The sequence below is a fragment of the Myotis myotis genome, unplaced genomic scaffold (genome assembly GCF_014108235.1).
Source record: "Myotis myotis isolate mMyoMyo1 unplaced genomic scaffold, mMyoMyo1.p scaffold_m19_p_1, whole genome shotgun sequence".
Taxonomy (NCBI): domain Eukaryota; kingdom Metazoa; phylum Chordata; class Mammalia; order Chiroptera; family Vespertilionidae; genus Myotis; species Myotis myotis.
Window position 1 is genome coordinate 117,596,422 of NW_023416313.1, and position 12,945 is coordinate 117,609,366.

At 47.7% G+C, this 12,945-nt stretch overlaps 1 protein-coding gene across 3 annotated transcripts; it reads left to right on the top strand.

Annotated features, from left to right (window-relative positions):
• Positions 1-4,040: 4,040 nt before the first annotated feature.
• COMMD4 (COMM domain containing 4) lies at positions 4,041-10,318 on the top strand. Of its 3 annotated transcripts, none has more exons than XM_036349399.1 (8): positions 4,041-4,114; positions 8,270-8,341; positions 8,540-8,605; positions 8,774-8,813; positions 9,093-9,212; positions 9,378-9,458; positions 9,780-9,956; positions 10,041-10,318. In XM_036349399.1, exons 1-8 carry the CDS (start codon positions 4,112-4,114, stop codon positions 10,079-10,081), a joined length of 600 nt encoding a protein of 199 aa, XP_036205292.1. In that variant the 5' UTR covers positions 4,041-4,111; the 3' UTR covers positions 10,082-10,318. The 3 variants fall into 3 exon arrangements, with proteins under 3 accessions (XP_036205292.1, XP_036205302.1, XP_036205309.1); XM_036349416.1 differs by having other exon boundaries at positions 4,085-4,114; positions 8,270-8,355; XM_036349409.1 differs by lacking the exon at positions 8,540-8,605.
• The last annotated feature ends 2,627 nt before the right edge of the window (positions 10,319-12,945 follow it).

Genomic DNA, 12,945 nt, shown 5'->3' on the forward strand with positions numbered 1-12,945 from the left:
TCCAGTGCTCTCACCCCTGCTGGGACCCAAGGTAGACCCCACACGATTTCCAGTCTGCCCCTCGTTGCTACTGAGTGAAAAATTTAGGTTCTAACACAGAATATAGTGTAGGATAGCATTTTATAAATTTATATATATATATGGTGGCTAAAAGGAAAAATTCTACTTCCCTATACACTGAAGCCTCTTGGTAGAGGCAGCTCTCACAGACACCAGAGAAGTATCAGACAGCTCCGAGTTCCTGGGAAAGGGCTATCCCCAACCTCAATCTTTGAATTCTCAAATAAATGCATTTATATGAGAGACCTTGACTACGTTGTGAAAAGCCAATTTCATAAAGCAATTAAAGCGTGCATCTTTATTAAAGAAGCAAAGCAAGCAAACCTATACATCTTGCTTATGAAGCTCAGATGGGTTCTCAGCTAATCTGAAGGGGAGTTGGGTGGGGGTCCAAGGCATTATATACCCTCCTGTCTATAGGTCTCAATATTCCTATGCTGAATATTTTGGTACAGATTAATTCTCAAGCTCCCTTTTTACTTTGTTATGGCCTTCCCAGAATTCATGAGAAGCACCTGGCAACTTTATCTTGCCAAGCTTTGAGACTGCTGGCTTCTCGGCTTAGGGAATAAAACTGCTCTTTTGTCCTTTCCCTTTCCTCCCTCCCTTTCTGCATTCTCTCGTTAGGGAGGTTTTTAACCATTTCTCTCAAGTGTCCTTGACTGTGGAAGATAATGGCTTGTTATTAACCAGCTGGCTGTAAATGACCCACACTGTTTGGCCTTGTTTTAACTTTCCAGTCTCAGTTTCCCTATTCCTCCTGCCCTGGAATCCTATAATATATCCTCCGTCAGAGACTTCCATACCTAAAATCTTTTAGGGTTGATGAGAGAGAAAGGCCCATCTTCTGTAATTACTTTGTGCTCTTAAGGGGTGTCAAACCTGCTGTTGTTAGGGTATGGAAGCCTCTTCCTGTCTGATCTAAAGGAGACAAGGGGATAGGATCTGAGACTGGAACAGAGGCCTTTGGTTGATTCTTCTAAAGAAGGGATGGACTGGAATCCCTGAAGCCTCATAACTTTGACATGGAGTTGTTGTTTCCTAGAAGTGACAAAATTGACAAGAAGGTTAATGGAGTGGAGGACAATTATATTAATTCCCACTCATTACATTACTTATCTATAACAGGTTTCTGTTTCTTGAAGAGGAATTTGAGGTCCTTGTTGGGTTCATAAGAGTAGATATCGGGTTGAGGCTTCTGTGGGGATTTATAAGAAACTAGAGGCCCGGTGCACAAATTCGTGCACGGGTAGGGTCCCTCGGCCTGGATTGGGACCAACCAGGGCCACAGGAGGTTGGCCAGCAGCAGGGGTAGAGGGCTGTGGGAGGTTGCCCAGCCAGGGGGAGGGGCCATGGGAGGTTGGCCAGCTGTGGGAGGTTGGCTGTGGGAGCGTACCTACCACCAAGGAGCAGCTCCTGCATTGAGCATCTGCCCCCTGGTGGTCGGTGTGTGTCATAGCAACTGGTTGACAGGTCATTCGTCACTTAGGCTTTTATATATAGAGATAGGTTTAATTTGAGAGAAGTACCCTTGTAACTTTTCCTTTAGGTGTAGTTCTTATTGTCATAAGACCTATGGGTAACATAGACACCTAGGACTTTGAGGTTTTTGGCATAAGTTGGGTAGAATCCCTTTTCCTTAGCTATATGTGTCCAGCGGTTCCTTTCCTTTTGTCCTTATTTGTTTTAGTTTGATATACCTAATTAGGGTTCTGATTTGGGGTTGTATCTTCCCCTGGTATGTATATGTGATGTTGACTCTGATGACCTGTTAATTTATTAGTATAAATCCTTAAAACTTTTATTATGTGTTGTTCTTTATCTATAGTGTAGTAGTGGAAGAGAACAATTTGTAAATTACTCTAAATTAAGTTATAAGTCAGTGTCAAGTGACTAAAACCCCTGTGTGAATTTGCTAGTACTCAGAAATCCAACCAAGTTTTTCTTTGTAAAGGGCCATAATATCTGGGGCTTTTGTGGGAAAATAACAATTGGTTTTGAAAAAAAATAAAGAGAGCTTTTTGGCCTTTTTATTTGTTCCCCTTTTTAACTTGTACAGACCTTCTGTGACTTATATGGACTTTTTGTGACATACAAATCCTTTGCAACTTTCATAGCCCCTCTTGGTTTGTTTCTTTTTAAACTTGACTTGGCCCTAGCTGGTTTGGCTCAGTGGGCACAGCGTCGGTCTGCGGACTGTAGGGTCCTGAGTTTAATTCTGGTCAAGGGCACATGCCTGGTTTGCAGGCTCCATCCTCAGTGGGGGTGGGGGGGGAGGTTGCCAATCAATGATTCTCTCTCATTATTGATGTTTCTATCTCTCTTTCCCTCTCCTTTCCTCTCTGAAATCAATAAAAAATATATATTTTTTTAAATGTATTTTTATTGATTTCAGAGAAGGAAGGGAGAGGGAGATAGCTGATCAATAAGAGAGAATCATTGATCAGCTGCTTCCTGCATGCCCTCAACTGGGGATCAAGCCCACAACCTGGGCATGTGCCCTTGACAGGAATTGAACCCAGGACCCTTCAGTCCACAGGCCGATGCTACATCCACTGAGCAAAACCTGCTAGGGCTAAAAGTATATATTTTAAAAAAAGAATTTTTATATAAAATAAAATACTTGACTTGGGCATTTTAGAGGCTTTAGTTTAAAAGCATCTTCCTTTTTCTTTTTTCTTTTACAAGGGGAGAAGTCCCCCACCCTCCCTATAGCTTTTGTAGTTTATATAAGGACACTATTCCCTATCCTTGTTAACACTTAAAATGTCTGGAAAAGAGGTGGGGGAAGATATCACACCTGGGCTTATTCTCAGGACTAGTCTTTGGTCTATTCTCTTATGTATTTTTGTTGTTGCTGCTGGGTTTTTGTTGTTGTTGTTGTTTTGGGGGGAGGGGAGGTAGTGTTGTTTTAACTCTTCAAGTGAATATTGGAAACTTGTTTTCCTAGACCATCTAACTAATGCAATTTAAAACAAACATTTTTTTCTCCCATTTATCGGGAAAATTTAAGATAAAACATCTAACATTAGTGAAGCCCTAGGGAAAGAGCGCTCCTGAATGTTAGGTCTGATCAAAGAATTGAATCAATGCCCCCTCCCCTGGGAACTGACCTTTAGGCCACTTCACAATGGACAGTCCACTTGCTTAGACCACATTCCACTTGCTAAGACCATTATCTCTCCCCTCCAGCGTTTCCCAGAATCTGGACCTGCCCAGAGAATTCTCTGCCCAGAGAAAGCCCACCTAGAGTCCTTTAAAAACCTCTGACTCTCTGTCTTCCGGGGCTGGCGCCATTTGGGGGCTCAGCCCATCTGGGTTTCCAGATGACCTAATAAATTCATAATTCTTTACCCCTTTTGGCCTCGAGCATTCCTCTTTCGGTGACCCTAACACTGAACTTGTTATTTGTTACCGCCCTCTTTCCTAGGCAACTAGGGGGTTCATCAAAATGAAAGAAAATACGCAGGCATTTAAGGAGATGCCCAGGGTACTGATAATGTTTTCTTATATGGGTGCCAGTGACATGGGGTGCACAGTTTATGAAAATTCATTAAGCTTTGTACTTACGTACAATTTTCTGAATGTGTATCATATTGTAATCACGTTTTTAAAATATGGCTTTCGCCACAGCCCACACCTAGGGCTGTGCTTGCCGTGGAGATCGTGGAAATGACCTGAGGCCCCTCCCAAGGGAATTACATTAAGTTCCAGACCCGGCTCCCGGGCGCCTGATCCCTTAACTCGAACAAATTAAATGGCTTCCGCTCCCTATTTTCTGCTGTTTTGAGTGCCTCGGTTAACCGGAGAAGGTGCCGGCCATTTGCCGGGAGGGTTTCTGGAAAGACCCTGGCCTTCAGCCCGGCGGCAGCTCCCGGTGGGGCGACCTGCCCTGTCCGGTCCGAGGAGGCCCCGCCCCGCCCCACCCCGCCCCGCCCCGTCCCGTCCGAGGAGGCCCCGCCCCGCCCCGCCCCGCCCGCGCCACGTGATCTCCACATCCTCCGACTCGGAGCTACAGGAAGGAGAAAGTCCGGCCGGGCTTCCTGGCGCTATGGTGAGGGAAAGGGGGTGCGAGGCCGCGGATGCTGGGCGGGCAGGGCAGGGCAGGGTCCCCCAGATCTCGTGGCTGCCCCTTCGGAAGGGTGAGGCGCGGGTGCGAGGAGATGGGGAAGCCGCGCTGGCACCTCGGCAAACCCTTGGGTGCAGTCGTGCGGGCCGCCGACTCCGCAGCCGGGTGGGAGTCCCGGGCGCTTCTTCGGCGAGAAGGAGGCAGGCCTGAGGGCCGGGCGGGGCTGGGGCCGGTTCGGAGTGGTAGTGCCACCGTTGCTCGCTGCAGCCTTCCTGTCCCAGGGCTTGAGCAAGAACTGGCCGAGAATCACGCTCAGCCTCTCCCTGACCGGTTTGGCTCAGTGGACAGAGCGTGTGGGCCTGGATCCCAGGTTCCGTTCTGGTCAAGGGAATGGACCTGAGCTGCAGGCTCCATCGGCCTGGTCTGGGCAGGCGACCAGGGATGTGTCCCTCTCACATGGATGTTTCTCTCTCCCTCCCTCCCCTCCATTCTCTCTAAAAATGAATGGAAAATATCTTAGGTGAGGAATAACAACAACAAAAGAAATCAGGCTCAGTCTGATTCTTCGCTGTTAAGCTCCATCTCTCTTTCCAGAGCCAGCAAGGAGTTTGGGTTGGGACCGAGGGGAAGAGACCCAACTGCACCCTGAGCAGAGTGATAGGAAAGCAATCTGAGGCCTGGGGCCGGGAAGAAAGCTGGCTCCTTGCAGTGCAGTTTGTGTACTAGGGCTTAGGGGGCAGGGGGGTGGGGGACAGGGACCAGCACACTCACAGACCTCAGGGGTTAGAGAGCGGGGCTCCCTAGGAATGAATGCATGACCCCAACTGGAAGGGTATAAACCGGAGGTTAGTGAAAGATGAGGCTGGACAGGTAAGCAAAGACCAGAGAGCTTGCTGGGTCTTAAGAGCCACATTTGGACTTTAAGAAGAGGGCACTGGCAAGTTAGGAAGATCCTTTTGGTCAGTTTGTGGAGGGAGCAGGAAGGGAGCAGAGAGCCCAGGCTGGGGCAGCAAGACCCCCAGGAGATGGTGGTGACCTGAATTAGGGTGGAAAGAGTGGAGATAGAAGTGGCGGGGAGTTAGCAGGGCTCAGGGATTAAGTGCATGAGGAAAAAGGAGAGGGAGGTGTTTGGGTTTGGTTCCCACGTGGTTGTGCTCAGTGGAGTTGGAAACTCAGTAGGGGAAGCAGGTTTCAGTGGGAAGAGCATTACAGTGTGGGGTTTGTTCCCAGCCCAGTAGAGATGTGGAAAGATGGACATGTGTATTGCTGTGGGTTAGAACTCTGCCAGGCAATAAGGACAACTGATCAGGGGAATGGAGGATACTGGCAAGACATGATTGACAGAGTGGATTTGCATTCTAACAGAGGAACGGGTAAATAACAAAACATGATATGTGCTGTGGAGATTAAGCAAGAAACATAAGCAGTATAGTAAAGAGTGATTTTTATTTTTTAACAGCTTTATTGAGAACCACACATGTGTAAATATACAGTTCAATATATTTTGACATGTATGGCTCATGAAAATGTTATCAGGATCAAGCTAATGAACACACCCACTGGCCCCTGAAATTTCCTTGTGTAAGGGGCTATTTTATTTTTTTAATTAATTAATCTTTATTGTTCAGATTATTACAGATGTTCCTCTTTTTTCCCCCCATAGCTCCCCTCCACCTGGTTCCCACCCCACCCCATGCCCTTACCCCCCAACACTGTCCTCATCCATAGGTGTAAGATTTTTGTCCAATCTCTTCCCGCACCCCCCACACCCCCTTCCCCCCAAGAATTGTCAGTTCACTCCCTTACTATGCCCCTGCTTCTATTATATTCACCAGTTTATTCAGACTTAATTTTTAGGTTCATTTGTTGATAGGTATTTATTTGTTGTCACTTTATTGTTCATAGATTTTATCTTTACCTTTTTCTTCTTCTTCCTCTTCTTAAAGAATATCCTCCAGCATTTCATATAATACTGGTTTGGTGGTGATGAACTTCTTTAGCTTTTTCTTGTCTGTGAAGCTCTTTATCTGACTTTCAATTCTAAATGATAGCTTTGCTGGGTAGAGTAATCTTGGTTATAGGTTCTTGCTATTCATCACTTTGAATATTTCTTGCCACTCCCTTCTGGCCTGCATGGTTTCTGTTGAGAAATCAGCTGACAGTTGTATGGATACTCCCTTGTAGGTAACTGACTGTTTTTCTCTTGCTGCTTTTAAGATTCTCTCTTTGTCTTTTGCTCTTGGCATTTTAATTATGATGTGTCTTGGTGTGGTCCTCTTTGGATTCCTCTTGTTTGGGGTTCTCTTTGCTTCCTGGACTTGTAAGTCTATTTCTTTCATCAGGTAGGGGAAGTTTTCTGTCATGATTTCTTCTAATAGGCTTTCAGTATCTTGCTCTCTCTCTTCTTCTGGCACCCCGATAATTCCGATGTTGGTATGTTTGAAGTTGTCCCAGAGGCTCCTTACACTAGCTTCATATTTTTGGATTCTTTTTTCGTTTTGCTTTTCCAGTTGGGTGTTTTTTGCTTCTTCATACTTCAAATCTTTGACTTGATTCTTGGGATCCTCTCGTCTGCTGTTGGATCTCTGTATATTATTCTTTATTTCAGGCAGTGTATGTTTAATTTCTGACTGGTCCTTTTCCATTTTTTTGGCATTCTCATTAAGATCCTTGAACATCTCACTAAGTTCTTCGGAGGTTCGTGGAAGATTCTTGAGTAATCTTATAACTGTGATTTTGAACTCTATGTCCTCCATTAGTTTGCTTTCCTCCCTTTCTTTCATTTGTGACATGTTTCTTTGTCTTCGCATTTTTGGCTGACTGCGAGGATCCACTGTGTCTATAAGAACTGCTGTGCTGGAGACACCCTTATGGGGCAGGACTTGCTTTAGTGGGGCTTTGGTGCTCACTGAGTCTGCCTCTTGTGTGTGTCCCTTATGGATGTGAGGAGTTGAAATCTGGTATCTGACCAGGGGTACCCTGGCTCCTGGATCTCCAAGTTAACCACTGTGTGAGTCCACACAGCAGGAGCTACAGCAATACCAGCAGATTTCTCCTCTTTGTTTGGAATTTGGAAGTTTTGGAGCTTTCTGACCCAACTGCAGTTAGATTAGGCTGCAAAAGCCGAGGTGATTCCTTTGTGCCGCTGAGCACAGCTTGGGAGGGGATGTAATTTGAGTGGGACAGGGTCTCAGAGAATCACCAGGGCGGAGCAAGCAGCAATGGCTGTCGTCTCCGCAACTCCTTGCGACTTCGCGTCTCTGCAGTCCAGCACCCCCACAGCAACAATGATCCCTGCAAGCAGCTCTGCGAGAAAGCCCCCCTCACTTTCCAAACCGCTGCAAGACAGTCCAGTTTCTCCCCGTAGGAGTCTGGGACCCCAGACTCTTTGCCTTAAAGGAGCTCAGTGCGTTCGAGAGCTTGTATCCCCTTCCAATTGAAAAAAACCGCGCACCCAGGTGCAGCCGCCTCGTGCGCGCTTCTGTACCTCTGTTCTTGGCGCCTCTGCACCTCCTACCCTGTCTCAGTGCGCTTCTTTCTTTCCTTCTGGTTGTAGAACTTCCACTCGGCCAGCTTTCCCGTGGTTCTGGATGATAGCTGTTTTGTTTTATAGTTGTAGTTTCGATGTTGTTGTGGGGAGCAGCACACACAGGTTTATACCTTATGCCGCCATCTTGGTTCTCCTCTGTTAGAGGCTATTTTAGAAAGTATGATCAGAAAAGGGCCATCAGAAGAGGTGTCATTTGAGCAGAGATCTGAATGAAGTAAGAGAGCAAGCAAACCATAAGGACAAAGGTGGGAGAGTGCCTGGTGTAACAGGAACAGTAGGGAGGCCAGTGTGGCTGGAGCCAGGGAGGAAAAGGAAATGAGAGAGGTCACTGGCTGTGAGGCCAGGGACTTTATTTTGTTCTGTGGGATCTACCACAGAGGAGGCACCCAGTCAATGTTTGCTGAACAGATGAATGCCTGGGACAGGCATCAGAACAAAGTTTGGTGGTAGGGTGGGTCAGGGAGGGGCTTCTCTCAACAGCCTGATAATCAGGGAGATCAAGTGGCTCCCTGAGAAACAGTAGTGTGGGAGACACCTGACCACACCTCACCCCTCCTTCCAGCCTGACCACTTGTTTCACTCCCTTGCAGAGGTTCCGGTTCTGTGGTGATCTGGACTGTCCTGACTGGGTCCTGGCGGAGATCAGCACACTTGCCAAGATTGTTGAGTGCACAGGGTCATCTTGGGGGCCTGGGGGACAGAGGGATTGGGGATGGGGACCCTGGGAGTCGAGGGTCTGGGCCTCAGTGCTCTCAGCCCATCCTAGCATGCTGTGTGACTGCTCACATGGATAACCTTGTGAGCAGCCCCCAGCATGGAGGGATGAGGGCCATCGGGCTGATGTTGGGCCTTCCCTCCAGTCCTCCGTGAAGCTGAGGCTGCTGTGCGGTCAGGTGCTGCAGGAGCTTCTGGGGCAGGGGATGGATGTGAGTGCCTGGTCCAGCACCCCTTGTCCCACAACCCTAAGAGTGCACCAAACCCAGGGAAGTGGGTGATCAGCCTCCTGCCCATCGTTACCACAGGATCCAGGCGATTGGGGGTAAAGGGGTGGCAAGCAGGGGTCTGGCACCCTTACAGGCCTCCTTTCCCCACAGTACGAGAAGGTCCAGAAGCTCACTGCTGATGCCAGGTTTGGTGAGTACCCCACTGAGTCCATGGACTTTGGGCAACTCTGGCTACTCGGCCTGGGACCTGGTACAGAGACCCCTTTATCCAGCAGCTCACCTTGACCCACCTGCCTCAGCAGAGGAACCTGAGGAGAAGACATTGACAATCTACCCCCAGTGTCCTCTGCCAGCAGTAGCAATGCTCATGGCTCCAGGAGGCCTGGGGGCTCTGAGCTGAAGATACTAGGGCAACAAGGAGGTAGCTGGGGCTATAGTGACACCTCCTACCCCCCATTGGTCTCCCCAGAGTTGGGCGATGTGAAAGCCACTGTGGCAGTACTGAGTTTCATCCTCTCCAGTGCGGCCAAGCATAGCGTGGATGGCGAGTCCTTGTCCAGTGAATTGCAGCAGCTGGGGTTGCCTAAAGGTATGGGGACCTGGGCAGGCCAAGGGCTGCCGTGAGATGCACCCTGGCCAGACCATGTGACCATGAGATGCACCCTGCCCTTTCTGGGCCAGGAGCCTGATACTGCCCTCTGAGCAGCCCTAGCAGCCACTTGCTTACCTCAGGGGACCTCCATTCTGCCTCCAGAGCACGCAGCCAGCCTGTGTCGCTGTTATGAGGAGAAGCAAAGCCCCCTGCAGGAGTACTTGCGGGCCTGCAGTTTGCGTGGTGAGTGTGGAGTCAGTCAAGGTGCGGTTTGGGGTCTATTCTAGAAGGTACATGTAGCATGGGATGTGCTTGTTCTCAGAAGGTTTACTCATGGTCACATGTCACAATCACAGAGCCAGGGCTTCTGACTCTAGCCAGGTTTCTTTCTTCTGAGATCTGTGGATCTGAGAAGCCACTGTGACCTGAGCTCCCAGTTATTGAGCACATGCTGTGGGTCAGAGGTCAAAGGAAGAAGAGCTTCCCCAAAGCCATACAGCCTGAAGGGCTGAGGACTGTGTGGCTCACCTGCCATGAGCCTGAGAGCCCTACCCTGTCTCTCAGTAAATAGGCTGGCAGGCACGGGCTGGCGGGTAGACTACATCATGAGCTCCAGCCTGCTACAGTCCGTGGAAGAGCCAATGGTACACCTGCGGCTGGAGGTGGCAGCTGCCCCAGAGGCCCCAGCCCAACTTGTTGCCCTATCCCTCTCAGCAGACAAGTTCCAGGTCCTTCTGGCAGGTAAGGCTCAGCTATACCTGGAGAGGTTAGGGCCCTCTCAGATCCCACCTGACAGCTGCCCACTGCTTACCTCTTCGCTGGCAGAACTGAAGCAGGCCCAGACCCTGATGAGCTCCCTGGGCTGAGGAGAAGATTGTTGGTGGCCCACATGGAGCTGCCCTACCCGAGTGAAGTTGTTGCCCTCGAACTTCTCTTCAGGACCCTGGAGGCCTGACCTCCTGGATCTCTGGCTTTCTAGGTTCCTACTTGAAAATTCAGCATAGCGATCCTGAGAACTTTTCCAGAATTGTCTTCCCTCCCCCATAAAAGATACTTGTTGATGGTTTTCCCAAGCAGGAAAAATAAATAGAAGTGTAATGGAATGTGTGCATATGTGTTTTTAGGTTCAGATCAAAGGTTTTTGTGAGCCGAGTGACTGGCGAATCCCCCATTTTCTCTTTTCAACTGCTGATTGAGGCAGGTCAGGGGCACAGTAGATGGAGGACCAAAATGGAACCCAAATCTGTAGATGGGAGAAATCAGGGTTCTAGCCCCTAGTCCTGTGATGCTCTTGGCTCTGCCCTCCCTGTGTGGTCTGGTCCTTAGACTGGCAGCAAGTGGTGGCCCCAGTGCCAGATGCCCAAATAGAGAAAGAGAGCCCTTATCTACCTGCCATCTTCGTTAGAAAGAGAGAAGGGCCCATGCCCGAACCACTCACTGGCAAGAGTGGTTATGGACTGAATGTGCCCCCTCCCTCAATTCATATGTTGAACCCCTAACTCCCAGTGAGATGGTTTCAGGCAGTGGGGTGTTTGGGAGGTAATTATGTTTCGATGAGGTCAAGAGAGTGGGACCCTTATGATGTGCCCTTTTCTGTTCCCTTATAAGAAGAGAAAGACAGACACTCTCCACACCCATGTGCCAAGGAAAGGCCTCATTCTCACACAGCAAGAAGACAGCTGTCTTACCAGGATCTGAATCTGCTATGTCCTTGATCTTGGACTTCCAAAAATTATGGAACTAGAGATAGATGGCTGTTGTTGAAGCCACCCAGTCTATGACATTTTGTTACAGCAGCCTGAGCAGAGTAAAACAAATGGCCTCCCAGGACTGGCTTAAACCAACCAGGGCTCCTGGTAGGAAAGACTGATTCCAAGGCTGGGGGAGGGAGAGTACAAGGTGAGCCTGTAACATCTTGGGAAGCAAAGAATAATGAGTCATGTCAAAGAGCCAGCTGGTCAAAGACTGGATAGTTGAAGCATCCAAAGGATAAGGACCGACTCTGTTCCTGACTTATGCTTCTGGAATAATGGAGCAAATGAACTTTTCCTGATTCCTCCACTAAGTTCAGCTAAAATCCTTGGACATTATGTATAAAACAATCCATAAGATCTCTGTCTTGCTGAACCTGGTTCTTTGGCTAGAGAGAGCAGGGTTTTTTTTGTTTTTTATCCTCACCTGAGGATATTTTTTCCATTGCTTTCAGAGAGAGAGGAAGGGAGGAGGGGAAGGAGAGAGAGAGCTAGACAGACATTGATGTGAGAGAGACACAACATACTTTGTCATGTTTTTCAGTTCCTGAGATCATAGCCAGTTTCCCTTCTCTCTACTTTCAGAAACGTGGATTTTCTTTTTGCTTCACGTATCATGAGCTGGGTGCTAGAGAAGCTAGCACAGAGACAAAGGAAAAAAAGCCCCAACAAAAGCCTGCTCTCTCTCTCTGGCTGATGTGCTCAATGGTTAGAGCATCTGCCCTGTCACTAAAAGGTCGTGGGTTCAATTCCCAATTGAGGGCACATACCTGGGTTGTTCGCTTCCCACCCTGGTCAGGGTGCATGCAGTAGGTACCCAGTTGATGTGTCTTGCTCACATCAATGTCTCTGTCTATCTCCTTACCTTTCTTACTCCTTTCCTTCCACTCTCTGAAAAGCAATGGAAAAAATATCTCAGATGAGGATTTTTTAAAAAAGCCTGCTCTAGCCAAAGGACCAAGTTCAGCAAGACAGAAATCTTACAGAAGCAGCTTCCAGCCACACACACAAGTACAGCTGCTCTTCCACCTACCAGCAGAGGCTGAGTAGGGGCCTAGATTCCCAAGGCAGGAAGGAGGCATTTCCCCCTTTCCCCACTGGCACTGTGTCAGAAGAGACCTACTTTACATGAGACAGTTAAGATCCAGAGTCATAATATAAACATCCAGGATTCAATTATAAAATCATTCATACCAAGAACCTAGAAAATCTCAACTTGCATGAGAAGACAACCAATACCAACATTAAGATGACTCAGACATTAGAATTCTATGTCAAATATTTATAAGCAGCCATCATAAAAATGCTTCAAGCCTCAGCAAAGAAATAGAAGATAAAAAGAACCAGAGAATTTTTAGAACTGAGAGCTAAATAACCAAAGTAAAATCTCAGTGGATGGACTTAACAGCAGAAGAAAGATCAATAGAAATTACCCAATGTGGACAACAGAGAGAAAATAGCATGGGAATACACCCACAACACCTCAGGGACCTGTAGGACTATAACAAAAGATCTCATATTCATGTCATCACAGTGTTCCAGAAAGTGAAGAGAAAGAGGGTGGGACAGAAAAGTATTGAAATAATGGCTGAAAAACTCCCCAATATGGCACAAGACAAACCTACAGAGTTAAGCAGAACGGACCCCACATAGATCAAACCCAGAGGAACCCATGCCAAGATATATCGTAACCAAACTTCGGAAAACTAAAGGAAAGAAAGAAATCTTGAAAGCAGCAAGAGAGAAGTGACACCTCACCTATAAGGGGGAAACGATTAGAATTGGATTTCTCATCAGAAATCCGGCCAGAAGGAGGAAGCACAGCATTTTTCAGGCCCTGAAAGAAAAGTGTCAACCCAGAATCCTGTATTCAGTGAAAATTACCTCAAGAATAAAAAGGGAAATCAAGACATTCTCAGATGAAAGGTATAATTAATATAATGTGTTACCAGCAGACCTAACCTAAAAATAAAAAGGGT

Excerpts from the sequence above, each read along its gene's own strand:
- COMMD4 (XM_036349399.1), top strand. Across the intron at positions 8,342-8,539 it reads TCAGCACACTTGCCAAGATT|TCCTCCGTGAAGCTGAGGCT; the intron begins GTTGAGTGCACA and ends CCTTCCCTCCAG. Across the intron at positions 9,459-9,779 it reads GCGGGCCTGCAGTTTGCGTG|TAAATAGGCTGGCAGGCACG; the intron begins GTGAGTGTGGAG and ends CCTGTCTCTCAG.